Source organism: Salvelinus namaycush, chromosome 36, assembly GCF_016432855.1.
Source record: "Salvelinus namaycush isolate Seneca chromosome 36, SaNama_1.0, whole genome shotgun sequence".
In the NCBI taxonomy this organism is placed as follows: domain Eukaryota; kingdom Metazoa; phylum Chordata; class Actinopteri; order Salmoniformes; family Salmonidae; genus Salvelinus; species Salvelinus namaycush.
In genome coordinates this window covers 15,513,590-15,534,036 of record NC_052342.1, presented here as the reverse complement: position 1 = coordinate 15,534,036, position 20,447 = coordinate 15,513,590, and the positions used below count along the sequence as shown (strand labels likewise).

At 42.6% G+C, this 20,447-nt stretch overlaps 1 protein-coding gene across 1 annotated transcript; it reads right to left on the bottom strand.

The window, feature by feature from the left end:
• Positions 1-7,746: 7,746 nt before the first annotated feature.
• Positions 7,747-20,107, bottom strand: LOC120030265. The gene is made up of 7 exons (XM_038975608.1): positions 20,071-20,107; positions 18,210-18,284; positions 17,695-18,057; positions 17,165-17,515; positions 8,206-8,337; positions 8,019-8,068; positions 7,747-7,896 (listed from the first exon to the last, which is right to left on the bottom strand). The coding sequence occupies exons 1-7, from the start codon at positions 20,105-20,107 to the stop codon at positions 7,747-7,749; spliced, it is 1,158 nt and encodes a 385-aa protein (XP_038831536.1).
• Positions 20,108-20,447: the final 340 nt, after the last annotated feature.

The following is a 20,447-nucleotide window of genomic DNA, read 5'->3' as shown; positions in this document are numbered from 1 at the left end:
TCTAAAGACTGTTGACATCTAGTGGAAGCCTTAGGAAGTGCAATATGACCCCATAGACACTGTATATTCGATAGGCAATGACTTGAAAACCTACAAACCTCAGATTTCCCACTTCCTGGTTGGATAGTTTCAGGTTTTTATTTTGAAAAATGAGCAAGATTTTTTAAAAGTAGTCAGGTGTCCTCTGATTAGTTCCTGCGCGCGAGAGGGTTAGCTCTCCATTTTCTTTCTCTCTTTATTGAATAGGTTATGGTCCGGTTGAAATATTATCGATTATGTTTGTTAAAAACAACCTGAGGATTGATTATAAAAAAATATTTGACATGTTTCTACGAACATTACGGATAATTTTTGGTATTTTCGTCGAACGGAACGAGGCTTTGGTTTTCTGAACATAACGCGCAACCCAAATGGCGTTTTTTTGTTATAAAAGTAATATTTATCGAACAAAAATAACATTTACTGTGTAACTGGGAGTCTCGTGAGTGCAAACATCCAAAGATTATCAAAGGTAAGCGATTCATTTTATTGCTTTTCTGACTTTCTTGACCATGCTAATTTGGGGCTAGCTGTTGTAGCATTGATTGATAAACTCAAAAAAGCTTGGATTGCTTTCGCTGCAAAGCATATTTTCAAAATCTGACACGATAGGTGGATTAACAACAAGCTAAGCTGTGTTTTGGTATATTTCACTTGTGATTGCATGATTATAAATATTTTTTGTAATATTTTTGAATCTGATACGTTTGGGAATTTTCTTCTGCCTTTCAGGACCGGAACGAGGCTGTAGTTTTCTGAACATAACGCGCAACCCAAATGACGTTTTTTTGTTATAAAAGTAATATTTACTGAACAAAAAGAACATTTGTTGTGTAACTGGGAGTCTCGTGAGTGCAAACATCCGAAGATTATCAAAGGTAAGCGATTCATTTTATTGCTTTTCTGACTTTCGTGACCATGCTAATTTGGGGCTAGCTGTTGTAGCATTGATTGATACACTCACAAAAGCTTGGATTGCTTTCGCTGCAAAGCATATTTTCAAAATCTGACACGATAGGTGGATTAACAACAAGATAAGCTGTGTTTTGGTATATTTCACTTGTGATTGCATGATTATAAATATTTTAGTAATATTTTTGAATTTGGCGCCCTGCAATTCAGCGGTTGTTTACGAAAATGATCCCGCTAACGGGATTCGTAGCGCAGAGAAGTTAATTTGGGCACGCTTTTAATCCAAAATGCCGAATGCTGCCCCCTAGTGAAGTTATATGCAAGTAAAACTAAATGCATGCTATTCAACCAATCTCTGCCCGCACCTGCCCGCCCATCCAGCATCACTACTCTGGAAGGTTCTGACTTAGAATATGTGGACAACTACAAATACCTAGGTGTCTGGTTAGACTGTAAACTCTCCTTCCAGACTCACATTAAGCATCTCCAATCCAAAATTAAATCTAGAATCGGCTTCCTACTTTGCAACAGAGCATCCTTCACTCATGCTGCCAAACATACCCTCGTAAAATTGACCATCCTACCGATCCTCGACTTTGGCGATGTATTTTATAAAATAGCCTCCAACACTCTACATAACAAATTGGATGCAGTCTATCACAGTGCCATCCGTTTTGTCACCAAAGCCCCATATACTACCCACCACGGCTGGCCCTCGCTCCTCGCTCCTGGCCCTCGCCAAACCCACTGGCTCCAGGTCATCTACAAGTCTCTGCTAGGTAAAGCCCCGCCTTATCTCAGCTCACTAGTCACCATAGAAGCACCCACCCGTAGCACAAGCTCAAGCAGGTATATCTCACGGGTCACCCCCAAAGCCAATTCTTCATTTGGCTGCCTTTCCTTCCAGTTCTCTGCTGCCAATGACTGGAACGGACTGCAAAAATCACTGAAGCTGGAGACTCATATCTCCCTCACTAGCTTTAAGCACCAGCTGTCAGAGCAGCTCACAGATCACTGCACCTGTACATAGCCAATCTGTAAATAGCCCATCCAACTACCTCATCCCCATACTGTATTTATTCATGTATCTTGCTCCTTTGCATCCCAGTATCTCTACTTGCACATTCATCTTCTGCACATCTACCATTCCAGTGTTTAATTGCTATATTTTAATTACTTCGCCACCATTGCCTATTCATTGCCTTACCTCCCTTATCCTACCTCATTTGCACACACTGTATATAGACCTTTTCTACTGTAGTATTGGCTGTATGTTTGTTTATTCCATGTGTAACTCTGTGTTGTTGTATGTGTCAAACTGCTTTGCTTTATCTTGGCCAGGTCGCAGTTGTAAATGAGAACTTGTTCTCAACTAGCCTATCTGGTTAAATAAAGGTGGGAAAAAAATATGTGGGGGAAACACGTACATTTTAGTCAGTCATACATTCCTTGTATATCATTAACAGAAACATGCACTAACTGATGTGTAACACCCGAGAGTACATGGCTGACATGACACCCCAGCTTAACTAATGCATGTGACACATTTTATCTAGTCTGTTTCACTCTGGTTAGTGCTGTTCTCATAGGAAGCAATCTATCAGAAGAGGATCCTCCTCTATTGGTCTCCTTCTGACAGAGCATCCTGTAGTAGTCTTATAAGACTTGTCTGATTGAGAATTACTGAAAGATCGCCCATGACATCATCATAAACGGCCCCTCCCCCTGAGCCGATGAATCTAGAATAAATGTATCACACATGAGACAGTTCACTCAGAGAGTTCAAATAGGGTTCATCAGCAGTTCTTTGTGGTTTGTAACTGATTTCAGATAACTAAATATATTTTAGAGTCAGTTTAATAAATAACTGTTTTGCTGACTGTAAACTGTCAGGGGCAACATGAACAACAAGAAAAGACAGTGAGAACAACAGTGACACCACATAGACATCCTGCTGAAAACCACACAGAGACATAGAGACACAGAGAGCAGGTAGGAGGGCCCTGTGTGCACAAAGCCAGCAGGCCCACCTGACCAAAGCATAGATACGACCTCGTCTTGTGCTTACAGAAGACTGCAGAGTACCTGTGAATTTGTTCACTGTGTGGGGGTGGGTGTGAGTGACATGCTATCAACACAATTAAAAGAGGACAACTCATTACAGAGAGATGACTTGAATAAATAGGTTTTCTCCCATCCTTATTCAACTACTCTGGAACTCGATACAAAATTACACACAAACACACGAGTCCTTGTCTTTGTCATATAGAGAGCACTCTGCTACCCATTTTATTTTGAATGATTGTGTGGCTCCTCCTGGTAACTAAGCTACACTTTATATTAACTTAGTTGATGTTAGTAGTAATGATCCAGTGATGATGACTACATAACCTGATGGATGCAAGTAACTCTATGATGCTGAAATGGATTTATAACATGATATAGGTGTGTATACCCATGTCCTAAAGGTGTATATTACCTTTTTATAGATTATTAACAGCAACACAATGTATTTGTTGGGCCTTTGTTGACAGATATTATAACTACACACATGATCTATCACAGGAAAGTACATTTTCAATGATTCTTCGTGAACAATTTGAAAATGTTGACAATTCTAAAAGTTTTTGCCAACTCTACTGTTCAGGCAGTTATGGGGACTTCCATGTACAATGCTTCCTCCTATTGAAAGATAAATTAAGTGCAGTCCCTCAAGCTGCACATATGCATATTCAGATTTGTATTGTTTGTGAAAACGTCTCAGTTACAATGCGTACATTGCAAAGCATAGGTAACTGAACTAAATTAATTTCACCCCGTAGCACCCACTTCTGTCATCATTAAGTGCTTTGAGAGGCTAGTTAAGGATCAGACACCCTTACCTTACCTGATACCCTAGACCCACTGCTATTTGCTTACCGCCCCAATAGATCCACAGACGATGCAATCACCATCGCACTGCATACTGCCCTATCCCATCTAGACAAGAGGAATGCCTTCGTCAAAATGCTGATCATTGGCTATATATCAGCCTTCAACACCATAGTACCCTTTAAGCTCATCATTAAGCTCGGGGCCCTGGGTCTGAACCCCGCCCTGTGCAATTGGGTCCTGGACTTCCTGACAGGCCGACCCCAGGTGGTGAAGGTAGGAAAAAACACCTCCACTTCGCTGATCCTCAACACAGGTGCCTCACAAGGGTGTGTGCTCATCCCCCTGTACTCCCTGTTCACCTATGACTGCGTGGCCACACACACCTCCAACTCAATCATCATGTTTGCAGATGACACAACAGTAGTAGGCTTGATTACCAACAATGACAAGACAGTCTACAAGGAGGATGTGAAGGCTCTGACGGAGTGGTGTCAGGAAAATAACCTCTCCCTCAACGTAAACAAAACGAAGGAGCTGATCGTGGACCTCAGGAAACAGTAGAGGGAGCATGCCCCTATCCACATTGCTGGGATTGCACAACTGAGAGCATCCTGTCGGGCTGTATCACTGACTAGTATGGCAACTGCACCGCCCGCAACCACAGGGCTCTCCTTAGGGTGGTGCGGTCTGCCCAACCCATCACACCAACCCATCACTGCCTGCCCTCCAGGACACCTACAGCACCCAATGTCACAGGAAGGGCAAACAGATCATCAAGGACATCAACCACCCGAGCCACGGCCTGTTCACCCCGCTATCTTCCAGAAGGCGAGGTCTGTACAGGTGCATCAAAGCTGTGACCGAGAGACTGAAAAACAGCTTCTATCTTAAGGCCATCAGACTTTTAAATAGAAATCACTAGCCAGCTGCCACCCGGTTACTCAACGCTGCACCTTAGAGGCTGCTTCCCTATATACATAGACATGGAATCACTAGTCACTTATATAATGTTTACATACTGCTTTACTCATCTCATATGTATTTACTGTATTCTATTCTTCTGTATTTTAGTCAATGCCACTCCAACATTGCTCATCCTAATATTTATATTTTTCTTAATTCCATTCTTTTACTTTTAGGTTGTGTGTATTGTTTTGAATTGTTAGATACTACTGCACTGTTGGAGCTAGGAACACAAACATTTCGCTACACCCGCAATAACATCTGCTAAATATGTGTATGTGACCAATACAATTTGATATGATTTGATATTTAGATTATCTTTTCAACAATATCAGCTCTCTTCAAAATATACTCAGGTAAGAAGTCTATTTTTAGTACAGGCTTTTCTCATGAAGAGAGTGAGTTGTGCTCTTAGTGACATGGATGTTTGTGGTTTAGATGCAATGAGGTGTGTGTAGAGAGCACATGGTGAGGACTGATGGTCATTGCTGGGGGTTAGAGATGAGTTAAACTGAGTGGAAAATCTAATTAGGGCCGGAGAGATGTGATGCAGGAAACAGCTTAAAAAAGAGTTTAAGACAACTAAAGTGTTAGTCAATAGAATGTACTCTATGCATGATACTATGTGCATCATGTAATCAGGATGCAATGTCCCTGCAAACTTCAAAATCACATGCACCGAATACAGGTGTAGACCTTACGGTGACGTGCTTACTTACAAGCCCTCAGTTTAAAGAAAATGATCTAAAAAAAGAAATAAAAGTAACAAATAATTAAAGAGCAGCAGTAAAAAAACAGTAGTGAGGCTGTATACAGGGGGTACCGGTACAGACTCAATGTGCGGGGGCACCGGTTAGTCGAGGTAATATGTACATGAAGGTAGAGTTATTAAAGTGAATATGCATAGATTTTTTTTTAGCTAGGCAAATCAGTTAAGAACAAATTCTTATTGACAATGAAGGTCTAGGAACAGTGGGTTAACTACCTCGTTTTTTACCTTGTTAGCTCGGGAATTCGATCTAGCAACTTTTCGGTTACTGGCCCAACACTAACCACTAGACTACCTGCCGCCCCATAGATAATAACAGAGTAGCAGCAGCGTAAAATAGGGGGGGGGCAATGCAAACAGTCTGGGTAGCCATTTGATTAGATGTTCAGGAGTCTTATGGCTTGCGGGTAGAAGCTGTGTAGAAGCATCTTGGACCTAGACCTGGTGCTCCAGTAATGCTTGCCACACGCTAGCGAAGAGAACAGTCTATGTCTAGGGAGGCTGGAGACTTTGACAATTTTTAGGGCCTTCCTCTGACACCGCCTGGTATAGAGGTCCTGGATGGCAGGAAGCTTGGCCCCAGTGATGTACTGGGCTGTATGCACTACCCCATGTAGGGCCTTGCCATACCAGGCAGTGATGCAACCCATCAGGATGCTCTTAATGGTGCAGCTGTAGAACCTTTTGAGGATCTGAGGACCCATGCCAAATCTTTTCAGTCTCTTGAGGGGAAATAGGTTTTGTCGTGCCCTCTTCACGACTGTCTTGGTGTGCTTGGACCATGTTAGTTTGTTGGTTATGTGGACGCCAAGGAACTTGAAGCGCTCAACCTGCTCCACTACACCCCATCGATGAGAATGGGGGCGTGCTCGGTCCTCCTTTTCCTGTAGTCCACAATCATCTCCTTTGTCTTGATCACGTTGAGGGAGAGGTTTGTGTCCTTGCACCACACGGTCTGTTCTCTGACCTCCTCCCTGTAGGCTGTCTCGTCATTGTCGGTGATCAGGCCTACCACTGTTGTGTCATCAGCAAACTTAACGATGCTGTTGGTGTCGTGCCTGGTCGTGCAGTCATGATTGAACAGGGAGTACAGGAGGGGACTGAGTACACACCCCTGAGGGGCCCCTGTATTGAGGATCAGCGTGGTGGATGTGTTGTTACCTACCTTTACCACCTGGGGGCGGCCCGTCAGGAAGTCCAGGATCCAGTTGCAGAGGGAGGTGTTCAGTCCCATGGTCCTTAGCTTAGTGATGAGCTTTGAGGGCACTATGGTGTTGAACGCTGAGCTGTCATCAATGAATAGCATTCTCACATAGGTGTTCCTTTTTGTCCAGATGTGAAAGGGCAGTGTGGAGTGCAATAGAGATTGCATAATCTGTGGATGTGTTGGGGCAGTATGCAAATTTGAGTGGGTCTAAGGTTTCTGGGATAATAGTGTTGATGTGAGCCATGACCAGCCTTTCAAAGCACTTCATGGCTACAGACGTGAGTGCAACGGGACGGTAGTCATTTAGGCAGGTTACCTTGGTATTCTTGGGCAGAGGGACTATGTTTCTCTGCTTGAAACATGTTGGTATTGCAGACTCAGACAGGGAGAGGTTGAAAATGTCGGTCCACGTCCTGGTAATCCGTCTAGCCCTGCAGCCTTGTGAATGTTGACCTGTTTAAAGGCCTTACTCACATCGGCTGCGGAGAGCGTGGTAACACAGTTGTCCAGAACAGCTGATGCTCTCATGCATGTTTCATTGTTACTTGCCTCGAAGCGAGCATGGACGTAATTTAGTAGGCTCGTGTCACTGGGCAGCTCTCGGCTGTCCTTCTCTTTGTAGTCTGTAATAGTTTGCAAGCCCTGCCAAATCCAACGAGCGTCGCAGCCGGTGTAGTACGATTCGTTCTTAGTCCTGTATTTTCACTTTGTCTGTTTGATGGGTCGTCGGAGGGCATCGCGGAATTTCCTGAAATCCATGGCTTCTGGTTGGTGTATGTACGTACAGTTTAACTTGAAGAATATGATTGAAAATCAGACAATACATCTAAATTACAGTGAATGTATGTTTTATTTAATCTAAAATGCACAACAGTATCACAACAGTAATGTAAAAAGGACAGAATAGAAGCAATTGTAATACAATTATAGTGATAAAAACACAAGAAAAGAAAAAGCAATGCAAGTCTTGAAGGAGGTATATCTATGTTTTGGCCATGTTTTGGCACCTCACCCCAGAGTACTCCGTGTCTCTCTCCATGGTGCTCCTCTGCCTCTGGGTCTTTGGCTTCTTGTGGATGACATTCAGAGCAGCGTAATGGACCGATGTGAGTGTGTCATCATGTTCTTGATCCTAAGAGAAATAGCTAAATAAATTCCAAAGACATCAGGAAATGACCTGATAATTTGATAGAAGGATTAGTTTAAAGTTAATCAAAGGCATACTCAGAATAGTTCACTATTAGGTCTGAATACCTGGTTATGAGAACTGGGGACTATCGGACCACTTGGCTGAGGATGCTTTCCTTTTAGACAAACATCATCATCATCATCATGATCATCATCAGTATACAATGGATTAACCCAGTTTTTTTTACTAAAACATTTAATGTATACTGCACCAACAGTTTAAGCATATATTGTGGACAATGATAACGCTTACCTCTGCACAGCAAAGAGGTTTTCTTGGTAATCTTATACATAACACAACCAAGGACAATGATGATGATGACACACAGACTCAACGCTACACCCAGACAGTACACCAAGAGAACCTGGTCCTCCTTACAACCATCTGTAGAAATACAGACAGTGACAGAGGAGATTCAGGACATTTAAGCTTCACCGGACATACAATATTAGAAACATTTTGAAATATCACTTAAGGTCAATGTAAAGCTTGGTCCCGTTCCCAAACAGTATCTCCTCACATGAGGCCTGTCCATGTCTCGGAGATGGTCAACTCCACTCTTCACACTCTAACGTTTAGTCTCAGTAAAGTCCTTACTTAAGGTTAAGGTTGTTGGAATAAGAAATATTATGAGTGTGATAAAATGATGATGCCATGAGAAGAGTCTTCTGTCCAACAGTTTGCTTGAACCAAGTGACACTGATCATCGAATTTGATCGACAAAGTGAGAGATACAGTTTGTCGCAGGTGTGTAACCATCACAGCCGTCTCGTTGGATTACATCCTTGTTAAGTGAACAACCTGTGAAGAAAACATACTAAATAAAACAAAAACAAAGGTAAAGTACAGGATTATACATAATTATCATTATTCAGACTATATAGCCATTAAAATGTATTCAAAAAGACTATGATATAAAAAAGTAAAAGGATCCACATTAATACTTATGACTTACCAAAAGTGGCATAAAACAAAAAGATACTGTATGTAATCATACATTTTATGTCCTTTCTGCACAGTATAGTGTGTTGGTCTGACAATGGGGCACCTTTTATATGATGACACTCATTGGGTAATCATTATGAAGAAGGCGGAAACTCTGAACTAAGTGATATTATTGGCTGTCTGAACAGGCATAAAACATCTGATAAAAACTACAATCTAACATGTGTCCTGTGGCATAACATAGTTAGAGCAGCCCTTCAACTGATGTAATGTCAGAGTTACTGGTCTGTATTTTTTCATCATTTGGGTCAGTGGCTGAGACTACTGGTACATATGTCCTCTTTGACATACACATGGGGTTTACATTGTATTTCTCATTTCATGTCTGTAGAATGCAGTTCAAGCTTTCAGGAGGACGTGAACTCTGGTGAGGTTGGCACCTTTTTTACCTGGTGCAAATAAGTCATTAAACTTGAAAAGAAAAACATGTTATTTGAAATATCACACAAGCATAAGGGCGGGTTACAGAGTTCCATGGTACAACTATTATCATCATAAGGAAGACTTCAGACATTTGCTAAATCATTATATACATTTTGTTGTACGTTTCCACAAAAAACAAATGTATCCACTTAGTCAACCTCAGCCGTTGCCGTTGCTGAGGATTTGAGACTTCTGAAACCTGACTTCTGAAACAATTGCTGGACAAGTATGCCCTGCACCTGAGTTATTTTACATTTATATTAGGCATGCCCCTGCAATGGCATTCCACAGCAAATGAGAAATGTATATAACAGCCAGTTCTAACTGGAACAGTCAAGATCAAGGTTGAGTTCAGAGGAAGGGTGGGGCTTAACTTGGACTGATGCTGATTGGATGACCCTTACATGTCACATTCTGTCTTGATGAGTCAACCAGAGTAGATGGTTTCTTACTCTCTCTGTTCTCTCCTCTGTCTCCTGGGCTTGGAATAATTATTGTCAGTGAACTTCAGGGCAGTATAGTTAAGGGCATCATTTTCACCGTGGAGCTAAGGGGATGAAACATAGACTCACTTAATTCAGACTCTAGGTCAAATCAAATGCTATAATAATTTGCTTTAATACTCTTATCCAGTCTCACTCTTGATACAGCAATTCTGCTAACCTGTTGGTCTGACCTGTTGGCGTGAGGATTCCCATACTGGCTCTGCTGAGAAGGGGTGCCCGCTAAAAGACGAATGACAAAACATTTAAAACACTTGAAACCTCTTCTTGTTTAATATTTGAAAGGCATACTACCATGTCTTATTTTTTGTTGTTGATTGTGACAGAAAAGGTAGAATACTACCTCAGTAAATGGAAGCAGCAGTTAATCAAGACATATCCCAGATGGTCAGCGACCAGGGACACATACTTCGTTAACACCACGACCAGCTGGTTCATTTGGGAACGGCTATGGATAAGGGCCTCCGCGTTCATCAGCAAGTGGACATTACTCAAGGGGCGTCATCTACAAACAGTGGAGATTTCTCTACCACAGTACCCCATCCCTTCCAGCAGTCCATCCTGGTCAGCAATGCTGTATTGTCCCTCCCGGACAAATATGATGAGACTCCATCGAAATGCTATGGCTTCCTACTCCAGTGCTCCCTCTATTTTACTCATCAGATGTGAGCCCCACCACGGAGATGTCCAAGGTTGCCACGGTTATTTCTCTGCTGACCAGACGGGTGTTGGAGTGGGCCATGGCCGTCTGGAGAGAGGAGAGGATGAGCTGGGTTCCTATGAGTGGTTCATAGTCCTGTTCAGGGGGGTCTTCGACCATCCACCTGAGGGCAGAGAGGGGGGTGAGCGCCTACTCCAACTACGGCAGGATGGCCAGACCGCTGCAGAGTAGGCGCTCACCTTTCAGACAGTAGCAGCATCCAGCGGATGGACTGAGCCGGCGCTCCGCACCCTATTCAGAAGAGGATTGTGCGAAGAGGTCCAGACGGAGTTGGCATGCCGAGACGACAACCTATCCTTGGACACCCTCATCACAATGGCCCTCTGCCTTGATTACCTGCTTCGGGAGCGTCGGTACAACCGCTTGAATCGCCTCACTCCCTCCTCGGTTGACCATTCTGAGTCAGAGCCTGAACCCATGGAGGTGGCGGCTCCACGCCTCTCCATAGACAGCTGGGGCTCTGTCTTTATTGCGGACAGGAGGGACACCAGCTTCAACGGTGTCGGGTATGTTCTAACCGGTGATCCACGAGAGCAGAGGGACAGCCACGTGATCATCCATCTCCTGGGCTGGCGTGAGTATTCCATCATCATCACTTTCCGTCAAACCTTTCCTAGTATCAATTGCACTGGGTGGCTGTACTTCATGTGTTGTTTTTACAGTTCTAGTGGACTCCGGTGCCATGGGGAATTTTTTGGAACGGGCCATCGCCCCTCCCTTAACATCACCTCATACCTGCTCTTCTCTCCTTATCCGGTTCAAGCGGTTGAAAGTCAACCCCTAGGATTTGGGAAAATCACACACATCACAGAGCCACTCACCCTTACCGTGGAATCCATACATCAAGGAAGCCTTCCCTTCCTCATCATCACTGCACCCATGCACAAGATGATCCTCGGCCTCCCATGGCTTCAACATCATAACCCCACCATCTCATGGCCGAGCATAAAAATAACTGACTGGGCACCCGAATGTCGGAAGACCTGCTTTCCCTTCCCTGTGGTTCCACATCAGTTGAGAGTCCTGTGGTTGCCCTTCAGCCAACATCCCGGAGGTATACCAGGATCTTCGGGAGGTTTTTCCTTCCTTATCGCCCCTGGGACAGTGCTATGGACATGCTTGCAGGCTCTGCGTCTCCGCATCTACCCTCTGTTGGAGGCTGAAACTAAGACTATGTAGGAGTACATCCAGGAGGCTCTCGAGCAGGGTTTAATTCACACGTCCACCTCCCCTGCCTTGGCACGCTCCTTCTTCGTGACCAAGAAAGACGGAGGGTTACGGGGCCTGTTTTTTTGCCAAGTTGGACCTGCGGAGTGTCTACAATTTGATCTGCTTTCAGTACGATGTCTGGTCACTACGAGTACTGGGTGATGCCTTTTGGATTAGCCAATGCTCCGTCAGTTTTCCAGGCATTCGTCAATGAGGTGTTCTGGGACATGCTTGGATTCCAGGTGGTCGTGTATATTGACGACATCCTTGCCTACACATCTACCTTGGAGAATCACATCGCTCACGTACAAGTAGTCCTGGAACGCCTCCTGGCCAACCACCTGTACGTCAGAGCGGAGAAGTGCCAATTCCATCAGGAGGATGTCTTCTTTTTGGGTTACCAGATCGGCCCGCAAGGAGTCATGATGGATAAGAAGAAGATGGATGCTGTCAGGTTATAGCCAGTCCCAACCACCATAAAGGGGTTACAACGTTTTTGGGGATTTGCAACTTCTACAGCTGATTTTAATTGTTGAGTTTTTTTATTTAACTATTTAACTAGGCAAGTCAGTTAAGAACAAATTCTTATTTCCAATGACAGCCTACCAAAAGGCAAAAGGCCTCCTGCGGGGATGGGGGCTGGGATTAAAAATGAAAAATAAATAAAATATAAATATAGGACAAAACACACATCACGACAAGAGAGACAACACTACATAAAGAGAGACCTAAGACAACAATTTAGCAATGCAGCAACACCTGACAACACAGCATGGTAGCAACACAACATGACAACATGGTAGGATCACAACATGGTAGCAGCACAATCATGGTACAAACATTATTGGGCACAGACAACAACACAAAGGGCAAGAAGGTGGAGACAAAAATACATCACACAAAGCAGCCACAACTGTCAGTAAAAGTGTCCATGATTGAGTCTTTGAATGAAAAGATTGAGATAAAACAGTCCAGTTTGAGTGTTTGTTGCAGCTCGTTCCAGTCGCTAGCTGCAGCGAACTGAAAAGATGAGCGACCCAGGGATGTGTGTGCTTTGGGGACCTTTAACAGAATGTGACTGGCAGAACGGGTGTTGTATGTGGAGGATGAGGGCTGCAGTGGACATCTCAGATAGGGGAGAGTGGGTCTTTCGACGGGTATACAGAGATTACCAGTTTACAGAGGAGTATAGAGTGCAGTGATGTGTCCTATAAGGAGCATTGGTGGCAAATCTGATGGCTGAATGGTAAAGAACATCTAGCCGTTCGAGAGCACCCTTACCTGCCAATCTATAAATTACGTCTCCGTAATCTAGCATGGGTAAAATGTTCATCTGAATCAGGGTTAGTTTGGCAGCTGGGGTGAAAAAGGAGTGATTACTATAGAGGAAACCAAGTCTAGATTTAACTTAAGCCTGCAGCTTTGATATGTGCTGAGAGAAGGACAGTGTACCGTCTAGCCATACTCCCAAGTACTTGTATGAGGTGACTACCTCAAGCTTTAAACCCTGAGAGGTAGTAATCACACCTGTGGGGAGAGGGGCATTCTTCTTACCAAACCACATGGCCTTTGTTTTGGAGGTGTTCAGAACAAGGTTAAGGACAGAGAAAGCTTGTTGGACACTAAGAAAGCTTTGTTGTAGAGCATTTAGCACAAAATCTGGAGAGGGGCCAGCTGAGTACAATACTGTATCATTGCATATAAATGGATGAGAGAGCTTCCTACTGCATGAGCTATGTTGTTGATGTAAATTGAGAAGAGTGTGGGGCCTAGGATCGAGCCTTGGAGTACTCCCTTGGTGACAGGCAGTGGCATGTTCATTATCATTAAACTCACTAACTGCCCCTGCTTCCTGACTCCCTGTGTCTATGTTACAGTAGGTCCCAATGTCCTTTTTCTTTGTGGCAGAAATATTGAGGTGAAATGTATTTTTGCCAGCCATCACAGTGAATCACCCATCATCAGATTTATTGTAGAATAGCACATCACTCAGGTACTTAGCAAGAAGATTTAGCAATGTACTGAAGCACTGATGTTGTACCATACCATGTAGTTTATGTTCTCACTTGTCATGTGGCGTTCAATAGTCACATTGTCGCCCAGCTTTGCTTTCTGAGAAGACGTGGGATTAACAATAACTGGTGTTTGAGATGCTACTGAAAAAACAACTATATTTACTGCATTTAAAACATTTACCAAACGCCTATGGTGAACACTTTAATTGTATAGTAAACATGTATAACATTAGTCAATTGAGCTAGATGTTACTTCCATGCTTTCCAGAAAAGTGAGGAGCTTATGAATCTTTTATGCTCCTTCAAGGGATGAGACTGACCTGTGTAAAATGCAGTCTCTCTACAGAAAAGAGAGACTGGTTCATCTCAGGTACCGTCTGTTTTTGATGGTCAAATTTGATTGGCTGAACACTCGATAGGCCGCCCAGTAGGCCACGAATGGAACAAACACTGTCTTCTTATGTTGTTGTACAGCTTGATTCTGTGTTGCACAACTTTATCACATAGCAAGTTTGAATATGTGGATGTTCAGTTTTACTTTTTAAACAATGTCACTACTGTTGATATGTCCTTTATTAGGTCTAACTACAGCTCATACTGTCTACAATACTATGTACTGCAGCTGGCCAACAGAGGGCTTGTCCACCCAAAGTAAGAGACACAACAGCAAGAGGCAGTGGATCCTTTACTTAATGTTTTTCTTGCCATTGTGGTCCATGGGAGTCATACAGTAGTTGGGACCTGGTTGGCCACATGTTATGACACTGTCATCCTCTAGGGCCTTTATCACATCCACACAGTCACTTAGTAACACAGAGAAACAATTTATTCTCTAATGTATTGACAGATAAAATCCCTCGCGTTATATAATTAGAAGGAGGCTCTTTCTTCAGATGATGATGATACTTTACATCACACTTTAAACCACGGTTTGTGTTTAACTACGGACTTCAGATCTCTAGGTCAAATGACCTAATAAATAGTTAATTTAGTTTTTTCACAGATTTCAGTAGACTATATATAGAGAACTAGCTGCCTCATAAAAATAGTGTTCTATTGTTGATAAAAAGGACAACATGAAGAGTAAAAGAGTATGTGATACAACTGACTGACACCACTGAGACATCCTGCTGAAACCACACAGAGAGAGACAGAGGGAGAAAGAAACACATAGAGAGAGACAGAGAGAGACAGAGAGAGAAAGAAACACATAGAGAGAGACATAGAGGGTCCTGTGCAGAAGGCCAACAGGCCTTAACAAAGTGTAGAAAGCTACAGCCTTGTGTATTGTTCACAGCAGACCGCAGAAAACCTGTAAATATTTTGCTGTGTATGTGAGGGTTTGTGTGGCATGCAATCTGTAGGCCTATGTCTTAAAGAGAAAACAAATAAGAAAACCTCCTACACTATAACTGGCCTGTCCTCCTTTTGTGGTGGGGGCTGTTGTGCCACTTTCACTATGAGTAATTATGTTGAAAGGGGCCTACGTTATTTACTGTAACATGATGCAAGGGACTACCTGACTTCACATAAATGAGAAGACATTGACCTTTACATTGTAAGCACTGTAGCACTGTGTAGAGACCATTGGTGCACTAAGGGGTGTGAACAGTACGGTGGCCCTGAGAGGAAAAGTAGAGTGCAGTTTGTTGCTGCAGGTCAGTCTTCCTGTGTTAAAGGTCTATGAAAGGTTAGTTTCCAATATTGGAAAGTCACTGTAACACCCTCCACTATGACCAGAGAGGAGTGTGAACAGAATGCATGAGTTCAAATTATTAAAATAAATTTGGTTTAACAGTTGAAAATGATTTATTTATTTTTCTTGACAAATACAAATCAAATGTAAAATAAGTTTGACAGAGAAGCAATGCATGAAATTATGCAAACTTTGTATTACATAAAAAAAGATTCAACAACTGATTTCATAACCTTTTTCCGCATATCCATTCATAGAAATAGCTAACGAAGCTAGAGGAAAGTATTTCATTCATCCAGTACTACTTGTCAATCCCTGATCTGTTTTACCTGTATTTGTGCTTGTCGCCACCCCCCTCCAGATGTCGCCCATCTTCCCCATTATCCCCTGTGTATTTATACCTGTGTTCTCTGTTTGTCTGTTGCCAGTTCGTTTTGTTCATGAAACCTACCAGGATCTCCCGGGTGGCGCAGTGGTCTAGGGCACTGCATCGCAGTGCTAGCTGCGCCACCAGAGTCTCTGGGTTCACGCCCAGGCTCTGTCGCAGCCGGCCGCAACCGGGAGGTAGCGTCGTCCGGGTTAAGGAAGGGTTTGGCCGGTAGGGATATCCTTGTCTCAGTATGTAAAAATGTAATAAAAATGTATGCACTCTACTGTAAGTCGCTCTGGATAAGAGCGTCTGCTAAATGACTAAAATGTAATGTACCAGCATTTGTTCCCCTGCTCCTGTCTATTTCTTGCTCCTGTTTCCTAGTCCTTCCCGGTTTTGACCCTTCTGCCTGCCCTGACCCTGACCCTGAGCCTGCCTGCCGTTCTATACCTTGCCCTACCTCACTGGATTATTGACCCCTGCCTGCCCTGACCCTGAGACTGCCAGCCGTTCTGGACCTGTTGCACCTTCTCTGGATTACTGACCCCTGTCTGCCTTTGACCTGTCGTTTGCCTGCCCCTCTATTAGAAATAAACTTTTGTTTCTTCGACACTGTCTGCATCTGGGTCATACCTGAAACGTAATACTACTGTCTAATTCCAGAGTACATGACCACCGTCTCTTCCTCCATATTTCCTCTCTGTCTTCTAGACCTGTTCTTCTTGTTGCTCAGAGGCAGAGCAACGTAATGGAGACTGTCTGCATCTTGGCTCTGTGAAGAACAAAATTGTTTTGTTGATATTAAGTGTATTACATTTTGCACAATTTGGTAATGCAAGCCAAGTCTAATAATGTGTATGTGTATAAGACATGCAACATAAAAAAAAAATCCTCTTACCCCTGCATCTAACCGGGAAATTGTAGAATCTCTTGTCTGAGAGACCAGTTCTGAGAAAAAATACACAAAACACTGTAGATACTGCCACGTCTTCCAGTTTATCTACATCTAGAGATGGTGACATCAACGAAAAGCAACTTTTAATCACTTACCACTGCACTGCAGACATGTTGTCTTCTTCATCTTGTAAATGATGCAAGCAAGGAGAATGATCAAGATGAACGCAAAGGCCAATACTACGGCCAGGCAGCATACAAAGAGAAGAGGGTCTACACTCCCGCCTGCTGAAATTTTAGAAAAAATTGAAGAAACTCAGAATAGCAACCATATGTATAGGAGATATGAACAACAATGGAAGCTATTTAACCTACCCTCAATGTCCAGCTTGGTACCGTTCCCGAACAGTATCTCCCCACATGAGGCCACCGCACAGTAGTAAGTCCCAGCATCAGAGAGGCTGAGGTTCCTCTTGGGGAGGTTGTAGACACAGCTCTGTGTAGGAGACACAGCTTCAATGCTATTTTCACACTGACCACTCCTTTCTCCATGGGTGTAAATTATTCCTGGATGGGATTCTCCTGAGCCATGTCTGAACCAATAGACACTGTGTTCTCCTGCACAGGTCTCAGTGTGTATTGTACAGTTCAGAGTCACAGAGTCTCCTGGCTGGACTGACTCAGACACAGGCTGATGTATAACTGGCATTTCTTTGGGACCTGAATCTGACAAGAAGGCCAATAAACCAATTTCATCTCTCTAGAACATCTCTGTAGCAAGTGTTGTAAATTAAAAAGTATTAAATCAAGATTACGTTTGATTAAGAGAATATATCATATTTACACTATATATCTGTAAATTCAGATTTACAATTTTTTAATCATAATAATAACTTTCTCTTTACCTTTTATGATGAGAGTGACTCCATGTACAAACTCTACCTTGTATCCATAAGAGCTTCCACAATAGTATGTGCCTAAATCAGAGAGTTCCACGTCTGTGATCATTAGATAATTTTTTCCCTGGCCACCTTCCACTGAGAAGCGAGGATTATCCTTAAACTCATGGTAAAATGTTGCATTCCTGCCATACTTAAAGATGGTTGAGATGAGCTGAGGAATATTTCCAAAAGTTTGCTTGTACCAGGAGAACATTATTCCCATGTCGCCTTTGTTGAAGCAGAGCAAAACCACTGTGTCTCCAACGTTGGCTGACATGAGACCAATCTCCTGACTGATGGATGAGGATTCAGTCCCAGCTACCCCATGAATTAGAGAACATAAAAATATATTAGCTGTTACATACCTCAAATACAACTTTGGATGGTCAAAGTGTCTGTAAAACGATAATAGGATACCTTGTTTCTTCAAATCAAGTTTGGACATCACATAAGCAGTGAATAAATAAAGATTGACTTACCCATCTCTACAAGAAGTGGAAATATCAGACACAGTGCGATCATCTTTAAAGTTGTCAGCTCTTCACAACTTGGGTCTTGAGTGGAAAGAGTCCACCCATGTAGACAACACTTCAACAATGGAGTTACAGGTGATTGGTCGAACTGGACCACGTCATTTTTGTTGACGCCTCATTCAGGCACGACTGTTGTCTTTACATGTATCTTGTACAGTTCAGAGTCACAGAGTTGTCCAAAAGGTAGAATCTCAAAGTTTAGTACAGATTTGTACAAATTGAGCACACATTTTTAAAGTATGGTTTCCCTTATTCTTTATCACTGCATCTGCTGCTGTCTATGAAATTCAAATGTAACCTTTTTGGACCATGCCTCTATGCCACTGTCATCCACTAGGGCTTCTATCACCACACAGTCACTTCACTTTACCTCACCAAAAGCATCTACGAAAAACCCATAACAAACACAGCAAACACAATACAGTAGTCTTCTTTTAGTGATCTCTCATTCAGGATGTACACTCAGTAGAATAGATGGATAGAATGCCCTCCCATGATATTGTTATTGAGTAGGTCCATGGTTCTAGTGGCCTAACATCACACTTAAAATCAGGGTTTGTGTTTGATTGAGAATACGGTACTGATCTCTACATCAGCTTACATAATACATAGCTCACAGATTTCAGTTGACTTGGTATAGATAAACTGCCTCATCAAAATTGTTTGTTTATTGTTGCAAAAATTGTCAATTTGAATTGGAAGTAGTATGACCTACAGTATGAGAGAACTAAGAGTTCTGAGAAATCTGTCTGAAAACCACAGAAATAGAGAAACAGAGAGAGAGAGAGAGAGAGAGAGAGAGAGTGAGTGAAAGGAGCAGAGAGACAAAGGTATTGTGTGCCTGAGGCCAGCAGGCCCTAACAAAGCATAGAGACATCCTCATCTTGTGTTCATCACAGACCACAGAGTAACTGTAAATCAGTTGCTTGGTGTGTGAGGGTGTATAAGTGGCATGAGAGGAGAAAACCATTTTCAACACTACAACGTATAGATGCCTGAGTATGGCCCAAATAAAAACATTCAACTTCCTTTGTCTTGATTATTGTTGAAAGCTTTATTCATCTTATCACAAGCAAGTCGATATGAAATGGCAGAGAAAAAACACATTTAATTTATTAGTTGCTACAGTTAAAATAACAAAGCTAATACAGTTAATTCAGAGCTCATGAATTTTAATTGATGTCTGTTTTATTGTTCTACTGTCTGATTCCAGAGTACACCGTCTCTTCCTCCATGTTGCTTCTCTGTCTTCTAGACCTGTTCTACTTGTTGCTCAGATTCAGAGCTACATAATGGAGACTGTCTGGCTCGCAGGCCTGTGAATAACAATGATAAAATGGAGGAGAATATTACTAACTATATGTTATTATTAATTTGAACTGGAACCATTTTTAAGGAATTCTACTTACCCGTGTATCCAAAGACGAGACTGGCTGGACCTCTTGTTTGAGAGATACAACCCCTCACTACTGATACAACTGTAAATGGTGATATCAAAGAAGAGCAACTTCAAAGTATACGTCACTTACCTCTGCACTGCAGACATGCTCTCTTGTTCGTATTGTAAATGATGCAAGTCAGGACAATGATCAGGATAAGAGAGACAGCCAATGCTACTCCTATGCAGTACACCAAACGTAGAGAGTCTGCTCCATTGTCTGTGAAAATAAATATGGGGATATAAGTATAGTAACTATATAGATGATTGCATGTTTTCTTATGTGATCTAAATAAGTAGTACTGTGTACAGTTTTACACAGTAGATTGTACAATAGATATTAACAAAACTGTAAGATGTATTACCTACCCTTGATCTCCAGCTTGGTCCAGTTTCCAAACAGCATCTCCCCACATGAGGCCACAGCACAGTAGTAAGTCCCAACATCAGAGAGGCTGAGGTTCCTATTTGGGAGGTTGTAGACAGAGCTCTATATAGGAGACCCAGCCTCAGGGCTCCTCTCACACTGATCACACTGATGGGTGTAGTTGATTACTGGATGGGATTCTCCTGAGCCATGTCTGACCCAATAGTCTCTGACAAGAGAATGAGTAAGATAATTGCACTATTTTCCTGCTAGATTAATTAATTTAGCATTTTATGAACACTCGCATGTGCCGAAATGAAAGAAGCCATTTAAGTTACCTTTGACAGCTAAAAGAGTTCCTTCTCCAAATTCATTGTCA

Excerpts from the sequence above, each read along its gene's own strand:
- LOC120030265 (XM_038975608.1), bottom strand. The coding sequence starts at position 20,107 with ATGCTGTTTGGAAACTGGACCAAGCTGGAGATCAAGG. Across the intron at positions 18,285-20,070 it reads GACCAAGCTGGAGATCAAGG|ACCCAAGTTGTGAAGAGCTG; the intron begins GTAGGTAATACA and ends TTTCCACTCAAG. Across the intron at positions 18,058-18,209 it reads TCCACTTCTTGTAGAGATGG|ATGGGGTAGCTGGGACTGAA; the intron begins GTAAGTCAATCT and ends GTTCTCTAATTC.